The sequence below is a fragment of the Pelodiscus sinensis genome, chromosome 15, assembly GCF_049634645.1.
Source record: "Pelodiscus sinensis isolate JC-2024 chromosome 15, ASM4963464v1, whole genome shotgun sequence".
NCBI classification, from domain to species: domain Eukaryota; kingdom Metazoa; phylum Chordata; order Testudines; family Trionychidae; genus Pelodiscus; species Pelodiscus sinensis.
Window position 1 is genome coordinate 30,427,631 of NC_134725.1, and position 19,784 is coordinate 30,447,414.

The 19,784-nt window shown below is 51.0% G+C and overlaps 1 protein-coding gene across 30 annotated transcripts in view; it reads left to right on the forward strand.

Moving 5' to 3' along the window:
• Positions 1-19,784, forward strand: part of NCOR2 (nuclear receptor corepressor 2) — a 494,549-nt gene that overhangs the window by 409,568 nt on the left and 65,197 nt on the right. For all 30 annotated transcript variants that reach the window (XM_075898492.1, XM_075898501.1, XM_075898496.1 and 27 more), the window contains 3 exons: positions 878-1,412; positions 11,271-11,391; positions 12,697-12,916. In XM_075898492.1, coding sequence (XP_075754607.1) covers positions 878-1,412; positions 11,271-11,391; positions 12,697-12,916 — 876 coding nt within the window. The remainder of the gene's footprint in view (positions 1-877; positions 1,413-11,270; positions 11,392-12,696; positions 12,917-19,784) is intronic.

Consider the following 19,784-nt stretch of genomic DNA (forward strand, 5'->3'; position numbering starts at 1 on the left):
CTGAAACTTTGGGATCTTTTTCCTCCAGCTGACCCTGCTCTCCATGCTTTTCATATTGGCTACTTTAGAAAAATAAATGTGTGGAAGACTTCTTGTGCTGCCATGCATTTCTTCCTCACGGTGCCCGGGGAAGACAGGGTATCGATAGTCATAGTGACACGGTGTTGGGAGGCAAGCAGAGAGGCTGAGACCCTTATCAGTGTGGAACTGATCGCAATACCCTGGAATTTTGAGACTGATGCAGAGAAGAGAAGGGAGCAATTTAAAATGTGTCATTGGACCAGAAGTTCCCCCGGACTGTCAGGGAGTGAGGGGAAAGTTCTTGTATTCCGTGCATGCCTCTCGCACCTGGCTGGTGAAGGAGCAGCAGAGTAATTCGCAGAATCCAAGTACTTTCCCCTGGCTCTCTGATAGTCTGGGAAACAGGAGGAGAAACAAGCTGCATCCCGGTACACATGACTGCTGCCCCTCCTGCTCTCCTGAAATGACGCCCTTGTTTCTGCCCCCATTCTTGTCCATTGTTGAACTGAAGGTGCTGTAATGTAACATGATACGCTGCATGCTGGAGAAGGAGAGGGGGAAATGACAAATCATATGCTGCGGCCTGCTGCAAGGGGACGTTGAGGCTGGTGATTTCCAAACTTGGGGCTCCATTCTTGCTGCCGGCTGACACTGGTGTACCCTCCTTCCCCAGCAGGGTTACTCCACCATAACTGGGAAGAGGATTTGGCCTTTCGTCGGGGAATGAAAGTGTTCACAAAGCTGGGGAGGTGCTTTCCTTCTTGTGTCTGCTTCTTCACCTCTTGTTTTTATATGAGATGTCTAAGGGGTGGTAATGAGCACTATAGAAATCGAGTCTGGTTTGATTTCCTTTCAGCTGCAGTAAATCACAGCTCAGATACCGAGAGCATTCCCTCGCCAAGGCCCGAGGCCAAAGAAAGTGGAGAGAATGGGCCCCAGGCAACACATGGGCCTGAGAGAGACTCCAGTGCAGAACCTGCCCTCAAGGCAGAAGATGTTGATACTGCTCCTGCAGCTAATCCCACCACTACTGCCACCCCACCACCCCAGGAGGCAGCTGCTGAGCTGGCCAGAAGTGAGGAGAAGCTGCAGGAGGAGCTGGTGGTAGATGTAGTAAAAACAGAGGAGCCGGAGGAGAAGCTGAGCGAAGAGCCTTGCAAGAGCGAAATCAAGGAGGAGGAGACTGAGGACTATCCGGAGAGAGACAAGGCAAGCGACAAGAAAACAGAGAGTGGTGGTGGCAGCATGGTGGGAGCAGAGGCAGTGCCCAAAGCTGAAAAGAAAGAGGGTCCTAAAGCAGGAAAAGCATCTGGGCACAACCCTGACAGTGACTCCAGCGCCACTTGCAGTGCGGACGAGATGGACGAGCAGGACGCTGTGGACAAAAACAGGTGAGAAGATATGCCTGAAGAGCACAGCCAGCAAAGCAGGTCTGGCTCGGGTCAGGTAACTTCCCTACCAGCCACAGCCAGGCTTGCTGTGTGGCTAGTACATCCCCTAGGGGAAATCATGCCTCAGGCTGTGGGGTGTTAGCAGCTCGCACAGCGGCTGGGGAGATCTTTCTCCCAAGTACAGTAGTGATGAGCTTTGCATCGGGGCGTGTGACAGATGAAATCTTTCCTGGGAAGCGCTAGTCATCAGCCATGACTGGAGTCAGGAGGCCAGGCTAGATCCCGCGGGGTCCTTCTCCATTCCTGTAGCTATGTCTCCTTCATTCCTGGTGTAAGGGAGCTGATCCTGCCAGCCTTGCTCAGTCTAAGGTGTGCGTACTCCATGTAGCAACAAAGAAATCAGCAAGACCATTTGTGGAGTGTGGTGCTGCTCTGGATGAATGTGTGCAGAAATGACTGGGGGGGCCTAAGGGACAGAGCTGTCAATTCTGGGCTCCTGGATTCTGCTACTGACACACTACAAGGCCTTGGACAAATCACCTCACCTCTCCAGGCCTCTTTTTCCCATCTGTAAAATGAGGATGATCATATTTTTTCCCTCCTGTGCAATGCACTTGACAGGTGTAATTAACTGATGTTTGTGACCCAGTTTGAGCTATAGGAGGCAGGGGCAACAGAAGTAAAAACATAGCATTTTTATTTATTAGGTCTTTACCCTGAGCTCGCAACGAGGGTGTTTGCTGACCAACTGTTCATTTTCATCTCTAATGCAGCACTCCCTCCCCGTTCTCATCAGGCCAGCCCTTTTATAAAGCTTAGCAAAACCTCGTATCTTTGACCCTTGTGTTGGTAACAGCTTCTCAAGGGGAAGTGGAATAAAGGGTCCGGGTCTTCCCTGCTGTGCCACAGACTTGGGGTAGGTGGCCATGGACAGCAGTAAGAGAGAGGTTGCTGGCTGAAATACATGCCTGTCCTTTATCAGTGCAGGCTCTCCTGGCTCAGGATTGGTGGCTTATTGCATAAACTTGGCACACGTCAGTCAGGGCCCATGAGATACAGGTTTGCTGGCAGTTTCTCCTTCAATGGCTACATACTATTTGTAGAAAAGGAACTACTGTGATCTCTCATTGACGGCATGGAGAGGGCAGCGGGGCATGGATTGTTCCTGGGGTAGAGAGAAGCCTTTTAAATCTAGCCATTCGTTATCTGTGAGGAAGGCAGGGCAAGTCACCAGACCCCACTTGCCGTAACCTGACATTTCTGCTCTGAGGAGTATGATTGGACTTTTCATAGGATCTCCCGTTTTTCCTCCTAGAGAAACCCCCATAACGTGGGGCTGCATGTGGAGACCCTGAAGCAGCTGCAAGCATTTTAGATTAGCAACAAGGTGAATGAATATTCAGCGTTGTCAGAGATGTGGCCAGACTTCTGGAGGAGATGGCATTTTAGCACCTGTACCCATCCACCCTCCCCACCAGCCAATAGATTCCTCAGTCCCCAGCTTCCTAGAAAGATGTGATTTGTAAAAACAAATGCTAACATTGGTTTTTGATCGTTGCTGCTGGTTGGTTTCTGTGGATGTGTGGTTCCTTCCTCTCCCTTTGTATGGACTTGCTTTTGGGGAGCGGACCCCTGGCAATGAGCGTCACCCGCATCACGTTCTCAGAGCCAGAGAGGTATCCCCACTCCCTGTGGGGGAGAGGAAGCCACAATGACAGCAAAGCAGGATGCAGGGAGCGTATGGTGCAGGGCTAGGACACTAGGACTGGGCACTAATTGCTTGGCTGGCCCAGAGAATGGGAAAGCAGCAATTTCCCCTCAGTGAGCCTGTCCTCTCGAGCATGTACTTGAGGGGTTCGCACTGGAGACAGACGAGCTCTTTAGGCTTCACTGCCGCATGGTGCGGTTATTAGCAAGCACTTGTGAGCACAGTTAGCATCATGGAATCAGAGAGAGGCTGTTTCTACTTCCTGTGGGAAGGGCCTATTTGGCTGCAAACCTGACAATAGATGGGGCTGCACATGAGGCTGCTCTGACCCAGTGAGTCCAGCTGGCCCTGTCCCACTCTGCTGGCCCATTTGAATTTGTTATTCCTCCTTTAGACAGAGGAAAGAGCCCAGCCCCCAGTACTAATCCCCGTGAGAACTGAAAGGGGCAGGGCCAGAGTACGGCTGAGGTTGACTGTTAACCCAGCTTTATACCACCACACCATCAGCAACATTTACCAGCTGCCCGGAGCCGAATGAGGGAACGGTTTTGTAAACTGGGCTCTATCCCCATGGAGTCAGCACATATCTGCCCTGTCAAACAAATACCAGTTCAGGGACATTAACCATTGAACAGGCTTCCCTTGGGGCCTTGCGCCACACTTCCCAGCAGCTGCTGTGCTGACATGTGGGATATTGCGGGAGTTCAGGGCTTGGCAGCCTGGGAAAGTTTGACAAGTTAAATGGGGTCTAGTTGTACCAGTAGAACTCTCTGTATGTGCCCACACTTTCCTCTATAGCCAACTCTTTTCTTTAGAAAGCAACCCCAGCTGAACTGGGCAGTGGCAGGTAATCCCTCTTACACCAGATTGTCTGCGGGGGACGGGGAGGGGTTGTCCTCGGTTCACTCTGAGTATGTCTACACATCAGTCAGACATGTACATACAGAATGTCTGCACCCGCGGGAAGAGTTTGCTTTAGAATAGGGGTGGGCAATCATTTTCGCAGGGGGGGGCACTTCATGAATTTTGGAAGTGGTTGCGGGTCACCCTCCGAAGGAAAGGGGCCTCAGGTGGAAGGGGGATGTTCCTTCTAAGTGCAGCCTGCTCCTTGGTGGGTGGAGGAGACACTACATGCTTCCCCCACCCACAGGCCCTGGGGGTGGAGGAGTGCATGAAGCCTTTGCCCCCCACCCTGCCAAGGGCACACGGTGCCTAGAGGGAAACCAGCCATTTTGAGCAGTGGGCAGTTTCCTCTGGAGCCACATGTCCCTGATTGGGGGAAGAGACTTTGCACGCTCCTCCCACCCCCAGTCTCGATTGGCCTGGGGACAGGGGAGCAGCAGGGATGCAGCAGGCTGGATCGCACTGCTAATACCGGATGCGGCTCGAGGTCCCTATCTTGCCCACGCCTGAAGATGGTATGAGAAGCTAACCAGGAAGCCAGGGCAGGAGAGGTTTCAGTGCAGCCTGTTCAGGCACACCCTGGCATCTAGCCCACCCAGAAGCCCATGTGCCACAGCTTCACTGCTAGTGGGGCTGGCACTCGCTGGATCAAAGCTAACTCAGTGCATGCTTATTGCAGCCATACTCAGTTGTCATTCCTTCAGTCTGCTTGAATACACACCTTGACTTACAGCCGGTGTGACTTTCCGGTGCAGATAAGGCCTGGGCTCTTATCTTTACTTCAGATTGGTGAAGAACGTACGTGTGTGTGTGTGTGTGTGTGTGTGTGTGTGTGTGTACGTGTACATGTGTGCTGCAAACAAAACACATGTATGCACAAAGTTTTATCTGCTGGGATTAAAGAAGCTGTTTTTCCCTCTTTTCTCTGTGCTCTAATAGCAGGTGCATTCAGTTGTTGAAAGTGTGTTGCTTTCTCCCTCAGATGGGTGTTGGAGTAGCTCTGCAGGCTGAGGAGGGAGGGTGAGGACCAGGCTGGAGGAGTGATGCCTAGGAACAGCTGTGTTGGCTGCCCTCCATTGTTCTGCAAGTCATGCTATTGAGTGGCAGGCCAGGGCGAAGATCATCACAGCTTTGACTCTCCAGAGCTAAAAATAAAGATAATTGCTTTTCTATATATCTTTTTTAAAAAGGCCACTAGCCATGCCAGTGGTGAAGTTCAGCTTGTGGTCACACTAGACAGAAATGAACATGTAACGCTCTGCAGATTTAGCCATTGCAAATTTATGACTAGCAGAGAAATAAGGAGACTTGTAAAAGTTACAAGAAGACACTTATCACTTGTGCTTGGTAGCTGTGTGCTGGGAGACATGGGACCAGCTTTTACCAGGTGTTAGTTGATCCTAGTGTTTCCTGTATGCTTGTGTGGCTGATCAGGAGAGGTTCAAATGTGGCCCAGATGATTAGCAAAGCGCCCACAGCTAGATTTTTGGTTTTAGTAGTGGTGTACATTTCCATATGCCTTGGTGCATACAGAAAAATGTATTCTGCACATGGATGGAAAAAAAGCCACACATGGATGAAAAAGATGAGAAGGACCATTGTTTGGTCCATTGCTATGTTGCTATCTAAGTACTTAACTCCCCTCCCTGGCAGCTTTGCAGGGAAAACAAGGCCTATTTGGCAATTGTTCAGAGGCCTCTGACTCTTTGCGCACACCCAGGTAGCTAATTATTTGAATGGTTTGAACAGGAATTTGGATTTATTGCAGTGCTGCCCAACAACAGTGCATAGACTAATATTTGGGGGTGTTGCATCATTAGTCTCGCATCTCGGCAGTAGAATGGAAAATGGTACTGAGATAGAACTCTTCATATGGAGTCTAGGGATGTCAGTGGTTAATCAGTGACCTGGCTGATCCAGAGCAGCCCCCGCTCACAGTGGGCCCAGCCTGAGTGTAGCAGTCCATTGTGGGAAAAGTGGAGGGGGTCACTCCAGTCCAGCCAGGGCAGTGCCTACCTGTGGCCGGTCCTACCTGAGCAAAATGACTTCCTTACCCACCTTATTTAAGTGCTTACACTTAATGTTTAACCAGTTATCTGATTAAATGGGATATTACCTCTCCATTGGAGCCACGTGTCCCACTTTTCCAGTTCAGTCCTAATCTTTCATCCTGTCATTTTGCTGGGGGGCATTCACACCCAGCCCTGTGGGCTGAATCAGGCAAGATGTGCACAGTGAGCCTGTATTTCCTTCCCTTGCTGATTTTTCCATCACTCAGCTTATTAGGGCTTGGTTGTCAATACCTAGAGGGAGCAACCCAAAATTGGGAATGAGAAGTACATGTGTATAAACTGGTGTCCTGGTGTCTGCATGCGTGCAGATTAGATGTGGAAATGGCCAGAGTACAGTTTACAGAGAGGTAGTTTCCATAGCAAAGTGATGTCTGCTGATTTCCCAGCGAGTAGAGCTGGACATGAGCAGGACTGGATTAAGAAAGGGGTTCACACTGCGATTCTCCCCATCCTCCTCCAGTGGAGCTACAAGTGTCAGGAAGTGCCCTCTGTCCATGTGCTTCTCTCGCCTGCAGGCTCTGCCTCTGCAGCTACCATGGACTGGGATTTGTGGCCAGTAGGAGCTGTGGGGAGTGATAGATGCAGGCAAGCGCAACACATAGAGCCACCTGCCCCCTTCCCTCACTAGGGACACCTTCCCCATCCCAGAGCCCCCGCTCACTCACCCATCCCCCACCCCCCTCCCCAGCCTCCTGCCCTGAGCCCTCTCCTGCACTCTAACTCTCTCCTAGACCCCTACCTCCTGCCCTAACCCCTTCCTGTCCTGTAATTCCCTCCCAGACCCCACACCCGATCCCATCCTCCAGCTCTGAGCCCCTTCCTGCGCCCTAACTCCCATCCAGAACCTGCATCCCCACCTCCTGCCCTGAATCTTTGTCCTACACTCCAAACCCGTTGGCCCCAGCCTGGAGCCCTCTCCTGTACCCCAAATGCCTCAGCCTTACCCCAGAGCCTGCAGACCCAGTCACAGTCCTCACCCACACCTGCACTTTGAACTCTTCATTTTTGGCTCCTCCTGGAACCTAAGGGACCCCACAAAATCAAATAGCCCCAGGTACTAGAAGAGTTAATCTGGCCCTGGATGAAAGTATTCATTTAAGTGCATTTGCAGTTTACACTAATTCACAGACATTGTTAACGCTATGAATTATATTTGATTCACTGAATCTGAGCACCTCCAGTGCTTCAAGCCTGAGTTAACTCCTGGCACCGGGGTGAGGCAGCTGTTCTTAGCCCCATTTTACTGATGAGGAGGGCAAAGCTCAAAGGGATCAATTAGGATTTAAAAAAAACACAAAAAAACAGGTGCCTAAATCTGGACTTCTAAAGCCCCTTTCAGCTCATGCGTGTCTGGGGCCAGACCCTCAACAGTTGTAAAGCGGCTGCAACTGAAGAGCTGGCCAACTCCGCCTTCAGATGGGAGCTTCTGGGTGCTCGGACCTTTAGAAAATCAGTCCTGTCCAGTGAAGCCATTTGCGGAGCAAAATGCTGCTGAATGTGAGCCAGACTTTCCGAATCTGGGCCTGCATTTTGATATCCCTGCAGCTGCTGTTGAAGAGTCTGCGAGTTAAATTGGTGCTTTGGCTTCAGCAGCACTCCTGAGTGAAGTGCCCCCTGGCTCCCTGACAGCTCCCCGATCAATCGGTCTGTGAATTTGCAAGGGGACTGTGTGCTCCCTTGCTCCAGGGATTTTGAGGAGTTCCCCACTTGGCAGAATTTGTATCTATTGTAAACTGGCAGCTCTCACTAGCGGCATAATGAACTCTTCTGAGCCGCTGGAGGCTGGGTGGAGGAGGTGTCCCCAGCATCATGTCTGGCATCAGTGCTGGTCTGGATGCTACGTTTGCTAGGAAAGAAACAGAATTTGATTTTCAGAGGGGGAGAAAGGTTTAAAAAAAAGAAAATAATCTGGGGCCAGTGTCCAAAAGCAAGGAATGATTTGAATGCTCAGGGCTGGAAGGGAAAAGAGGTGGGTGCATGGCCCAGCCTGAAAATCAGGATTCCTACCCACTGGTAGGAGTCACCAAAAACTGAGGCCCCCAAAATCACCAATCACTTAAAAATTGTGGCCAAAGTTGGAAGTAGTTGGTCCCTATCAGTGGCCTTGCATAACTGTTGTGGGGCATGGGGCTTTTACATTTTCATAGCAGCCGAGCTTCTAGCTTTCGATACACCACCCCTGGTAAATGCTGTGCATTAATTCCCCTGGCAGCTCTGATGAGGCCCCCCCTTCTCCTTTTTTCTTCTGAGACCAACTGTGCCAGGCTCCTGGGGGGAATCCGAGGCTGTGCGTTTCGCAGGTCCTGCCTTGTAACCAGAATATCCTGCAGGAGAAGGATTGGTAGGGAGGGAATGGAGCGAGGGCAGGGGGCGGGGAAGGGAGGAGCTCAGCACAAAGATATATTTATTCCCCTCACATGGCCTAGCCAGACTTGTTTATTATCCAGGGTAGAACACAGAATGACCTTGAAATTTATAGACTGAAAAGAGCAGTCAGCAGCTCAGATAAACAGCACGTGCTTTAACCTTCACCTTATGGGCTGCTTCACCAGCTCTTCTTCAGGAGAGAGAAGACAGGTGTCAGAGAGAGGCTTGGTCCTGTGGTCTGGGCACTAGTCTGGGAGCCAAGAGCTCTCGCTCCCTAGGGCACATCTCTTCCCCTCTCTGGCATGAGCCTTTCCCACTTCCCTGGGGCAGGAGGAGGGTTTAGCTTTGCCACGAAAAGACACTCTGACCTTCGTAGAGCGGAAGGTCAACTCCAGCTATATTAATTACATAGCTGGAATCAACAACCACACAGCAGGAGATTGTGAGGTGCAGGAGTACCAGTCCCGATAGAGGCGCCCTCTGAATTTGATTTAGCGGGTCTTTATTAGACCCACTAAATCAAACCCCAGAAGATCAACCACATCGATCTTCCATATACTATAGACATGGCCTGAGTGAGCCTAATAATACTTGGGAACGGTGTCACTTTGCAGTTGCCCTGAGTAACAGGGTGATCCCAAATGCTTGTGCTGTTAGCACTCACCGTGCTCCCACAAGGCCAATGACAGACCTACCCTGGAGCCTGCGCTGCATTGCTCCATCACATTGGTACATGGTCATGCAGCTCACTACCATGATTGTGAATCTGTGCCCCATGCAGCCTAGTAGCCCAGGGAATACAGACCCCGGGGTATAAACCAGTGGCCAGGCCATTCACTAAGACAGGCAGCAGCTCTCCTGGTAAGGAAGGCAGCCCTGTGCAGGGGCTGGGAAGTAGTGTGTTTGACAGGGCAACACTAGTGTGTGCTTCACTGCAGCCTTGGGGCCACTGTAAAGTGAGGGAGAGTTTTCTGCCCCCTCTTGTGTTCTGCACTGAAGGCAGCTTGATTTTAGGCTCCCTTCCCCTCCAAGGAGAGCTCTGCTTTCTGACTGCTCCTGTTCCCTTCCTCTCCCTCCGCTGGGTAATCTGAGGAGACACATGCACAGAGAGACATAGACATGCCCTGGAGTCCCTATGGTGCCCAGCCCGGAGGAGCAGCAGGACTGGGGGAGAAGGGAAGCAGAGCAGTGCTTCCAAGGCATGAGGCCAGGCCAAGTGTGACTCAGACCCACCCCTCCCTCCAAGCACCACAGGACCTGCCAGCTTCCTGCCAAGACCACACAGTGGCCTGACGGAAGCTCAGGAGCTCCGCCTTGGCAGTGTGCCAGCCTCTGAAGGGTTAACCCAAAGATGTGGAGGTGGGAACAGGGCACTCCTAGTCCCGGGAGGAGGAGGGAGCCCGAGCCATGCCTGAGCTAAATCTGTCCTGGCAGCTCTAGCCAAAGCACCGTCTGAGTGGCTGGGTTTGGGAACCGTGTGCTAGTGGGGAACTGTTGTATTGTCTCTCACTCTCAAGCAGGGGGTGCCCAGCCCAGCACATTGTGCCAAGGACTGGTCTTTGCGTCTGTCTCCTACCAATGAGTTATAATGTAGCCAAGAGAGCAGGTCGCAGAACACACTGCTTGTCTTTGGGACCTGAAGAGATCCTGTCTCCGCGGACCGGAGCCCTCCATTCCTCCCACTGCTCGGCTGTATGGAATCCAGAGGGCGACCTCGGCTCTCTCGCTGTCAAAGAGATCCCAGACCCTCTGCCTGCTTATGATTTCACATGCTGGGAAAACCCTGGAGCCTCAGCTGGGAACAGGGCCAACCTCCCGGACTTCCTAACTAACTGGCATCCTGTGTTGGCACTGATTCTTCCCTGGGCTTCAAAAGCATTACTCATGGGTACATGAAATTGTAGCCAGGCCCACTGAGCTCTGTGTACTTCCACCTGGGGCCCTCTTTGAGTCGTACCTTTCTGAGGAAGGTAGGCAGGAATCAGCCTGCTTTTCCTTTTTGGTATCTGTCTGATCCCAGCTCCCTATCCCGTTCTGCCTTTCTCACTGCAGCTGTGCTGCATGGCTGTGTAGCTCTGACTGTCACAGGCTGTCCTGTGTGCCATGATAACAGGGCTCTGTTATCTCCTAAGGTGGGTGCTGTTTACTGAGGAAGGGAAGAGTGCTGGATGCTGGCCAGTGCTCCCTGCGCAGTTGTCATTAGCAATGCCACCGTTTCTCAGTAGAATGGTCTGGGCTTGTGCTACTTATCACTACTGGTAGATCAAGGTCTAGCAAGTAAGAGCTCCATGTACCCGTACATTTGATACTGCTTCTCTCTGATGCAACAAGGCAAACAGTGGCACCTTGAAGCACCATTTATTCAGCAAGCAGCTCTTTGCAGGTGGCCAATCCTGAGATTTGGGTGGCGCTCACCTGGGATAGACTAAATCTATCGTACAAGTGGCGGCTTCCAGCTTGGCTGAGGTTTTAGCGCAAAAAGCACCAGCTGCTAGAGCGTGAGCTGAAAAGCCAGGACTCCTCAGCTGGGCCAGTAACACTCACCTCTTCAGTGGATCAGGCTCCTGGGGGGAAGGTGACTTGGAATGTGCATCCACTGGGGGTGACACATACACGGTCCCACGTGTCGATGTGACAGGCTCCTCTATGCTGAAGAGGACAATAACTTGTAGAGTCATAATTTAAAAAAAATAAAAGCTTCCCCTACCCCCTCGCCACCTCCCAGGCTGGCTGTGCAGGCTATGGAGCATCTGCGCGTGTGGCGATACGAAGTAGATGACTCCTAAAGACGTGTGTGTTTCTGTACAGGCTGCTGTCTCCACGGCCCAGCCTCCTCAACGCTACCGCTGATGCCCGGCTGAACTCTTCCCCTCAGAAACCACTGGACCTGAAGCAGCTGAAGCAGAGAGCTGCTGCCATCCCCCCCATCGTAAGTACCAGACCAAACACTCACCTCAGCTGATTCCGTTTTGCTCCAGGAAAGAGGCTCATTCCCCTCCAAGTTCTGCGTCCCATGGGGCTGAGTGCACCAAGCAAAAGTTTGCCTTGTGCACAGTTGTGCACGGGTGTCTGCCTGCCTTTGTGTGTGCCTGCCTGTTCCCGTGTGGGTGCTGGGTTTCTGATGTTTGCACAAGGATCATGTGTGAAAGAATGAGACTGGAAGTGGGCATCAGTGCTCAAGCATGGGCCCAGAGCTGTGTTTCCATGGATGGGTGATAACCCCAGGGTGTCAGGCACAGTTCTCTGTGAATGTTGTGCGAAGGGCACGGGGGAGCCAATGAGTGTAGACAGCTCCTGCCTAGCTTCTGAGAAAGTTCCCTGTAGATATTGGATTGTATCACAAGTTTCTTTTTAAGAAACCTTGTCACTGCTGCCCAGCCGCAGGCTGCCTTCGTTGGGAAAAACCCAGCCATGCACACTTTTCACAGCCTGTGCTTTCCTTTATCTCCCAATGCAAAGGGCCAGATTGCAAGTGCAGTTACACATCAGCTCCAGAGCCGCACTGCTGACGTGCTACTCTCGAATTCCACAGGGGTCACTGAAATCAGTAATTCCACATCAGCCGAGAGAGAGGTGCCATTTTGGTTGGTCCCACCAAAATCCTCTCTGTGTTCCACCCGCTTAGCTATTTAGCAGCAGCCCCCCGAGAAGGTGCATTCTCCACTCTGATCGTTGTTGCTGGGGGCTCTCACTATGAAGTGGGACGGGGAAGCCAGCCTAATTATTCTTCATCAGACTTAAGCCGGGGGAGCAGTGCTTGCAGAGTGGGAAATGGCCAAACTCATGTTGTGCTTTGGTGATCTGAAGAGGGAGTTACAAACAAAAAGCTCACATTGTCCTTTCGCGCGTCTCCACCACATGACTTGAGATCAGTGCATAGCATTGAAACCCCTTATAAGTTTCCAGGCCTGAGCTACAGATCACAATCCTTAGACCAGCCAAATCAGAGGCTCCCCAAAGCATTCCCCAAACAGGGTGACAGCCTTGCAGCCAAAGCTAAACATGCTGTTTCGCTCTCATTTGCTTCCTGTGCTAGGAAGCGCAGTAGCCTGGTTAGAAAACCCTTGGAGCATAACCTGGGGAACTGAGCTGTGTGTCTGCAGAGGTGGTGGGAGAGAAGCTCCCCAGAAAGGAGATGAGGTCTTGTGTTAGGGAGAAAACCTCATGGATGTTCACAACAGCTGCCACAATATGCCCTGCTTCTCCCATCCCATTCTCTCTGCTCCCGCTGTAGATTTCCGAGGGATTCCTAGACGGGACGTCACAGAGTGGAAGCATGAAGCCCCAGGTGCCTCACCATGCCTTGGCCCTCTACCAGCAGCAGATCACTAAAGCCCATGAATCTGCCCGAGAGGATGTGGCCCCAAGCAAGCAGCAGCAGCCAGAGCAGGAGCAGCAGCCAAGCAGTAGCCCCAGAGGACAGAGCAGGAGCCCGGTTGTTGGTGACAAGGAAGGTGAGATGCATCTGTAGGTGATCTCACAGAGCCGGGACAGCAGTTCTCTTGCAGGTGGAAGCTAGCTTAAAGGCTGATGGTGTTGCATAGCAGAATCGTGCAGACACAGGATTTAATTGGCCATGTTCATGGGGCGGTGCATCGTGCCTCTTGAACCTGCAGCAAATCCTGGAATAGTGTTCAACACTGAGGATGGGGAGGTTGCCTTGGTTGGCGTTTTGGAGAGCTGGGGTCCTGGAGGCATGCCAGAGCGCTGGGCTCAGTCGCTCTTTTCTACCTTGTTTGCTTTTTACAAAGAATGGGGCCTTTCTTCCATTTAAAATCAATGCTAATGCTGTGACTCGCCGTCCAGGGCTTCCTCTAAAGGTTCTCCAGGCCTTTCCCTTGGGATAACTCTGATGCGGCTTGGATGCTTAATGAACAATTCACAGCTTCCCACTGTGGAGCATTGGGAGGGATAGGCCCGTGGAAGGTAAGGCTTAGGGGAACTGAATGCTGTTGTATTTTTATTGGCAATTTCAAAGCTCCTTCTCATTGGAAATGTGGCCTGGCCTGTGCTCTTTAAACCCCTGCATCCTTAGGAGAGGGGTTGGGTGTAGTCGGTTTTGAGGCTGACCAGATCCTGTAGCATGATGAGTGCAGTTAGAATGGAGGCAGCTTGGCACCTTGCAGGGCAGGGTCCGTGAGTTGTGATGATACATGGTACGTTAACAGATAGACATCAGCTAACCAAACTCATGGGACAAAGCTCTCGGCCTGGCTCCAAAGCCACTGGTTTCTTGACGGGTGCCTGGGCTTGTACCTTCTTCCCCAGACCTTCCAGATCTAGAGGAAGAGACCATTGCACTCACATAAACATTTCTGTAGTGCCAAGAAGCTGCAACAGCCTGTGTATCACCAAGTGTACTGCTCGCAGCCCTGCCATGAGTGGGATACTGCAATCTCCATATCATCAAGAGTTCACAAGCATGACTCGCAGGAAATGGTTTGCCGCAGATCCTTAGAGACAGAAACCCCTTCATAGGTGATATTTTAGGTGGCAGGGAGCAGGAAGCTGTTCATTGTGGCCTGACTGTGCATGGGAAGGAGTAATACACCATTGCGCTGCGTCACTGCAGCTTTGTGCATGGTGTCACACCCATCACAACCTTAAGATTCGGCACCTTTGTCCCAAAGGCCATTGTCTCTAAGGGTATGTCTACTCTAGCCCCCTAGTTCGAACCTCATTCCATGTTAATTCAAAGTAAGGGGTTTATTTCAGAATCGCCCTTCTTTGCCGTGTAGACGCCGGCAGTTCTTCAGGGCTAGTCAATTTCCAAAATGGCGACCTACCGGGAACAGGCTAATGATATTTAAATCCCGTGCTTCATTTGCAATTTCGGTCGCCCTCATTAGCCTCCCTAGTTCAAACTAGGGGGCTAGTGGAGACATACCCTAAGGTAGCAAATCTAGGCCTTGGGGATGCAAGCACCCTCTTGGCTCTGCAGCTGGACAGAGGAATTTTATTTGCAGCCATGAAATTTCTCTCTGTCAGGAGGGACAAAAAAATACACTGATTAGAAGAATTTGTTGGTATTTGCTCTCAGTTGTTTTTGAAAAGTTGGGTCACAAGAGCAGCTATGTAAGTTCAACTTTTGTCAGCCAAGGTTTCACCAAGCTGATAAGTGGTGCGTTGGCCTCTTTGTTAGAGTAGTGTTGCAGAATGAGTTACTTCCTAGAAGAGCTGATTGCTGGTGTGCTGCCAGCTGGCTTTCTTCATGGTAATAAATAACAGCACACATAGCCGGATAGACTAGCAACAGGACAATAAAGCAATCTGAATGTAAGGAATATAGCTGTTCACCTTAAAGGAACCAGATACTTCCGTAAGTCACATGATGGCTACCTGTCTCATGAAGGCTTTCCGGCTTGTCCTATCCTGCCATCTGCACTCTCACTTTCATATGCTCGTTCCCAGACTCAATTACACTCCAGTACTTCCTCCATAGTTCAAGGGATCCGGGCTATGCCTCTGCTGATGCACGTTGCAATGCAGAGCAGACACAGCTTTGTGTCGAGTCCCCTGGCTGGCCCGACTCTCATGACAGCTCCTTTTAGCATGGAACCCCAATACACTGTTCCTCTCTGGGCTCCCACTGCACTGGGATTCTTGGTTCATCGCCTCCTCAGGTTTTGCACTGTGTGATTACAGGACCCAAAAGCAGGGAAGAAAGAGGGATGGCCTGAAACGAGAGAGGCCTCCTTGTCATGTGGAAGTGTGTGGAAACCAGTGCCTGAAAAATCAGGTGCCAGAGTGACCTTTAAACTCTGTAATCTGATGGCTGCTTCATTCACATGCAGACCGGACATCTATACAGATTTATGCAGCATTGCTTTCTGCAGAGTGCCTGGCTTGGAGAACTGTGCCAGTGTTGCTGATGCCTCTCACCTAGCACTTTGAATCCTGTGAGCCTGCTGCAGAGATTAGCTTGACTAATTGCATTGTGCAATTTGTGTATCATTCCCAGTGCACAGATAGGGAGGCTTGGGCAGAGAGGTAAAAGAAGGTTGCCCAGGAACACAGGAGGAGCAGCTGGTGCCAAAGGTATCAGGTCTTGGCTTCCAGGTGCTTACTTGCCTTGCTCGCCATAAGATAAGCTCAATACCCCATGTGCCTGGGGACACAGTTTTTTGTAGCAGTCACACATCCAAGAAAGTGGGAGAACCACATGCCATTCTGACAGTAAGTGATTGGCTTAGGTCAGAACCCAGCTACCTCTGGGCTAGCTCACAGAGACATCTGAACAGAGGGGTCAAATCCTTGCCCCCTTGAAGCCAGTGAACTTTTGCCTTGGATGGTGCTAGCATTTCACCCAGGGACTCAAGCCTGGCTCTGAACTGTCGAGGAAAGGGCACCAGTAGCAGGTCTGGGAGGCAGTACAATAGCCAGTTGGTTGTGGGAAAGCAGTTGTGGCAAAGCAGTGAAAGGGGTGGGTGGAGGGGAGCATCCTGTTAAAGTGATCATGCCCCAGTAGTCCATCTGCGCCCTGAACTGCTGTGAGGAAGAGTGGGCCTCCTTAGGCCCTTGTGTTAAACTCGGGTGTATTCCTTGTACTGCTGTGAAAGAAGTGGTGTGATCCCACCTCTCCATAAGTGAAAAGTGGTCCGGGCCAGTTGCTTGCAGAGAGCTGGTCTTGCAAAAGCAGCTGTTTCTGCTCTACACAAAGCTGTGATATCTCTCCAGGCAATCAGATTGACAAGACCCTGCCTGATAAGAAAGCGTGAACTGTTGCAACTGCTCCAGAGACAGACACATTTCGCACTACCCTGGAGTCACTTCAAAGCACAGTCTTGAACATGAACATCTCATCCCAGCCAAGGCGTTGGCTGCCCCTTGCAGACCTTCGATTGGGCTGTATTTGTCTGGAGGCCTGCCAGTTGAGTATCTCCTCCCAAGGTGCTCAGACAGTGCTGCTGTGGCAGGGGGCAGGGTGATCACATGCTGTTAGAGAGATGGATCCTTTCCCTCATTGCCGAGTGGACATCATGCCTATTTTTGGCTATTGCAGGGCAGTTTCAAAGCCAGCGATGTATTTTCTATTGATTTAATCACTCGTTTCACTTGGCCTTTTGGGAGGTTGGAAGCCAAAAGCGCTAATTTGGATGATGGATGATACACACTCCAACTCCTCAGCTCTGATTTCAGGGGCTTGACAAATGGTAATGGGAACTCTTCCCAGGAGAAGTGCTATTTTATCAAAACCTGGCTGAGTTTGAAATGTGGAGTCAATAATAAACTGGCCACATTTCACAGATTTCACAGCGGCATGTGTTCAGGAACAGCTCCTGTGGGAGGAGGAACCACTTTTCCAAGATTTCCATACATCCCAGGTGCATGTGTCCTTGGCCAATAGTATCTTGGGTATCCATCGCCATTTGGCCAGGCTACAATATACAGACATCACCACTGCAATGTGGCTGCCTCTGGTGTAGAGCACAGCAGCCAGTCAGTATGCAGTGCACCACACAGCAGTTAGGACAAAGGACACTTGTGTCTCAGGACAAACGCCTTCCTCTTGGGGGAAGATGCCACAGGATGTTGGATGTTCACATGTGGAACAGGAAGGGACTTTATTTTAAAAAATGTCCCCCAAAATCCCTCATGGAGAATAGAATGGAGTGATCCAATTCAGCTGGGAGGGTGAATTGATCCATATGAAATGGGGAGTCTGGGCATTTTGATTCTAAGGTTTAGCCACTCCTTCTGGAATGTGGGGATACATCTACACTCAAGTTTAAGGTGTAAATGTAGTGCAGGTGGTTATATCTGCACTGGCTTTAATCCAGACAGAGTGGGTCAGCAGTAGTATAGAGAGCAGCACAGACCCTGGGGCATGCTTGCAATCTGAGTGCATGCTTGGGGTCTTGTTCTGGGGCATGTAGCCCACCCTAAAGTCCAGTCCTCCATGTCTTCCCTCCTGCCATCACTGACTCATGTTAGGTCAATTAAAGCCCAAACAGGTATGCATCTCCAGAGCAATCGGTCACACTTTCCCTGGCAGTGCAGATGTTCTGTGAAAGACTCTGTGCGTGGATATGCACATGGACTTGATGCTGATAGATTCTTTCCATCACCATGTGAAGGGCCCAGAATTCTAGCCCTCAGTGCCTGAGCGCAGCAGGTGCTCATGCACCTTTTCACTAATATTATTCTGAATGGGCCCTTTGATAGCCATTCATCTCATCCCATTTATCAGCACAGCTTTAATAACAGAGTCAGAGCTGTAGAGGTCTCATGTTGCTAATGAACCATCCTTTTCCACAGCACAGTGCAGAACTTTGGCTAGATAACTGCAACTAAAAGACTTTGTAAACAAAGTGCATTTTCCCGTGTTTTCACTGTGCCTCTCCTCACTTGCTAATGTGCAACATTCAGTATCCTACAAAGGTCTCCCACTCCTGCCCAAGGTTCTGCTGAACTAATAGTAAGAGATGTTGGCAAAGATATTGTTGACTAGTGCTTTGAAGTGTCATTGGTCGTGCACCCTAAGAGGACCTGATTTTCAAGAAGTACTGAGCCTCTTTGTTGTGTCTCATATGGGCACCCAAAATCACTAGAGTCTGTCTGTAAATCTTGACCCTTATTTGCCCACCTTAATTCAATTTAAAGCCCAAAGAGACCATTAGGTTATCTAGTCTGAACTATTCTTAAGGCAAGCCCATTAACTTGTGGTTGTACCAGAAGTATCTTTTTTTATAAAGATGTCTGAATTGGGTGCAAAGCCAGCCCTGATCTTCATCTGCCTTTGACTGTAACTCATAAACTACAGCTGTCCCGGGTATATGAGAATATACGGTCACTGCAAACCCTGAGGGTACGTCTACACTACAACGTTAATTCGAACTAACTTAGTTCGAATTAGTTAATTCGAACTAAGCTAATTAGAACTAACGCATCCAGACTAAAAAACTAGTTCGAATTAGCGTTTTGCTAATTCGAACTAGCATGTCCACACAGAGTGGACCCTGAACCAGGCTTAAGGATGGCTGGAAGCAGTGATGGCAGGGCATCAGAGGAGGACTTCGAGCGTGGAGATGCTGTCTCAGGCTAGCCGAGGGCTGTGCTTAAAGGGTCCTGACCCCCATCCCGGACAGACAGTTCTCAGGGGTGTCCCGCTTACAAAGCAGTCCTGGCTTGGATTGCCCAGAGTACCCACACTGGGCACATCACAGCACTCGGCCATCAGACCAGTTGCACTTGCCGCAGGCTGCCATCTGGGGAGAGGGGGCAATCGGGGGGCTGCAGGAGAGGTTCCACCCCAAAAGCCCACAGAGCCAGCCCAGTCCTCCCCATCGGAGGCACGTACCCCATTCCTCCCTCACCTCCTTCCACTTACCCTTCCCTAGCCCCTTTTCTTGATGTACAAAATAAAGGACAATTGTGTTCAAAAATGGAATCTGTCTTTATTGAACAAAACTGGGGGAGAGTGGGAAAAGGAGGTGGGAGAGGGGAAGAGAGAGGCTGGGAGAGGGGAGGGCAACTAAAATGATCAGGGGTTGGGAACAGGTCCATATGAAGAGAGGCTAAAGAGACTGGGACTTCTCAGCTTAGAAAAGAGGAGACTGAGGGGGGACAGGATAGAGGTCTCTAAAAGCAGAAGTTGGGTGGAGAGGGTGCATACAGAAAAGTTCTTCATTAGTTCCCATAAAGAAGGACTAGAGGACACCAAAGGAAAGGAATGGGTAGCAGGCTTCAAACTAGTAACAGAAAGTTGTTCTTCTCAAAGCAAAGAGTCAAACTGTGGAACTCCTTGCTGCAGGAGGCTGTGAAGGCTACAACTAGAACAGAGTTTAAAGGGAAGTGAGATCAAGTCATGGAGGTTGGGTCCATGGAGTGGTATTAGCCAGGGGGTAGGAGTGGTGTCCCTGCCCAAGGTTTGTGGAAGGCTGGAGAGGGATGGCACGAGACAAATGGCTTGGTCACTGTCTTCGGTCCATCCCCTCCAGGGTCCCTAGGGTTGGCCGCTGTTGGCAGACAGGCTACTGGGCTAGATGGACCTTTGCTCTGACCCAGGACAGCCATTGTAAGCTCAGGGCTCAGGGTCGGGGCGTCTCAGTGGACCCCCTTGATTTTCATGCACACCTGCTCCTGGGTGGCCAGGCTGGCAGCTATCCTACCCTAGACGGCCACCTTCCTGTGCCTAGTGCGGAGGTTGTGGATGAGGTCCATGATGTCCGCACTAGCCCAGGTGGGTGCCCGCTTCTTGCGGTCCCGGGCAAGCTCCCGGGAGCCGCCAGCCTGGTCCCAGGAAGAGGGGGAGAGCTGGGGGGCAGCGGGTGGGTGGCTCGAGCCGTGCCAGGTGCAGGGTCTGTGGCCGGGAGGGGGGCA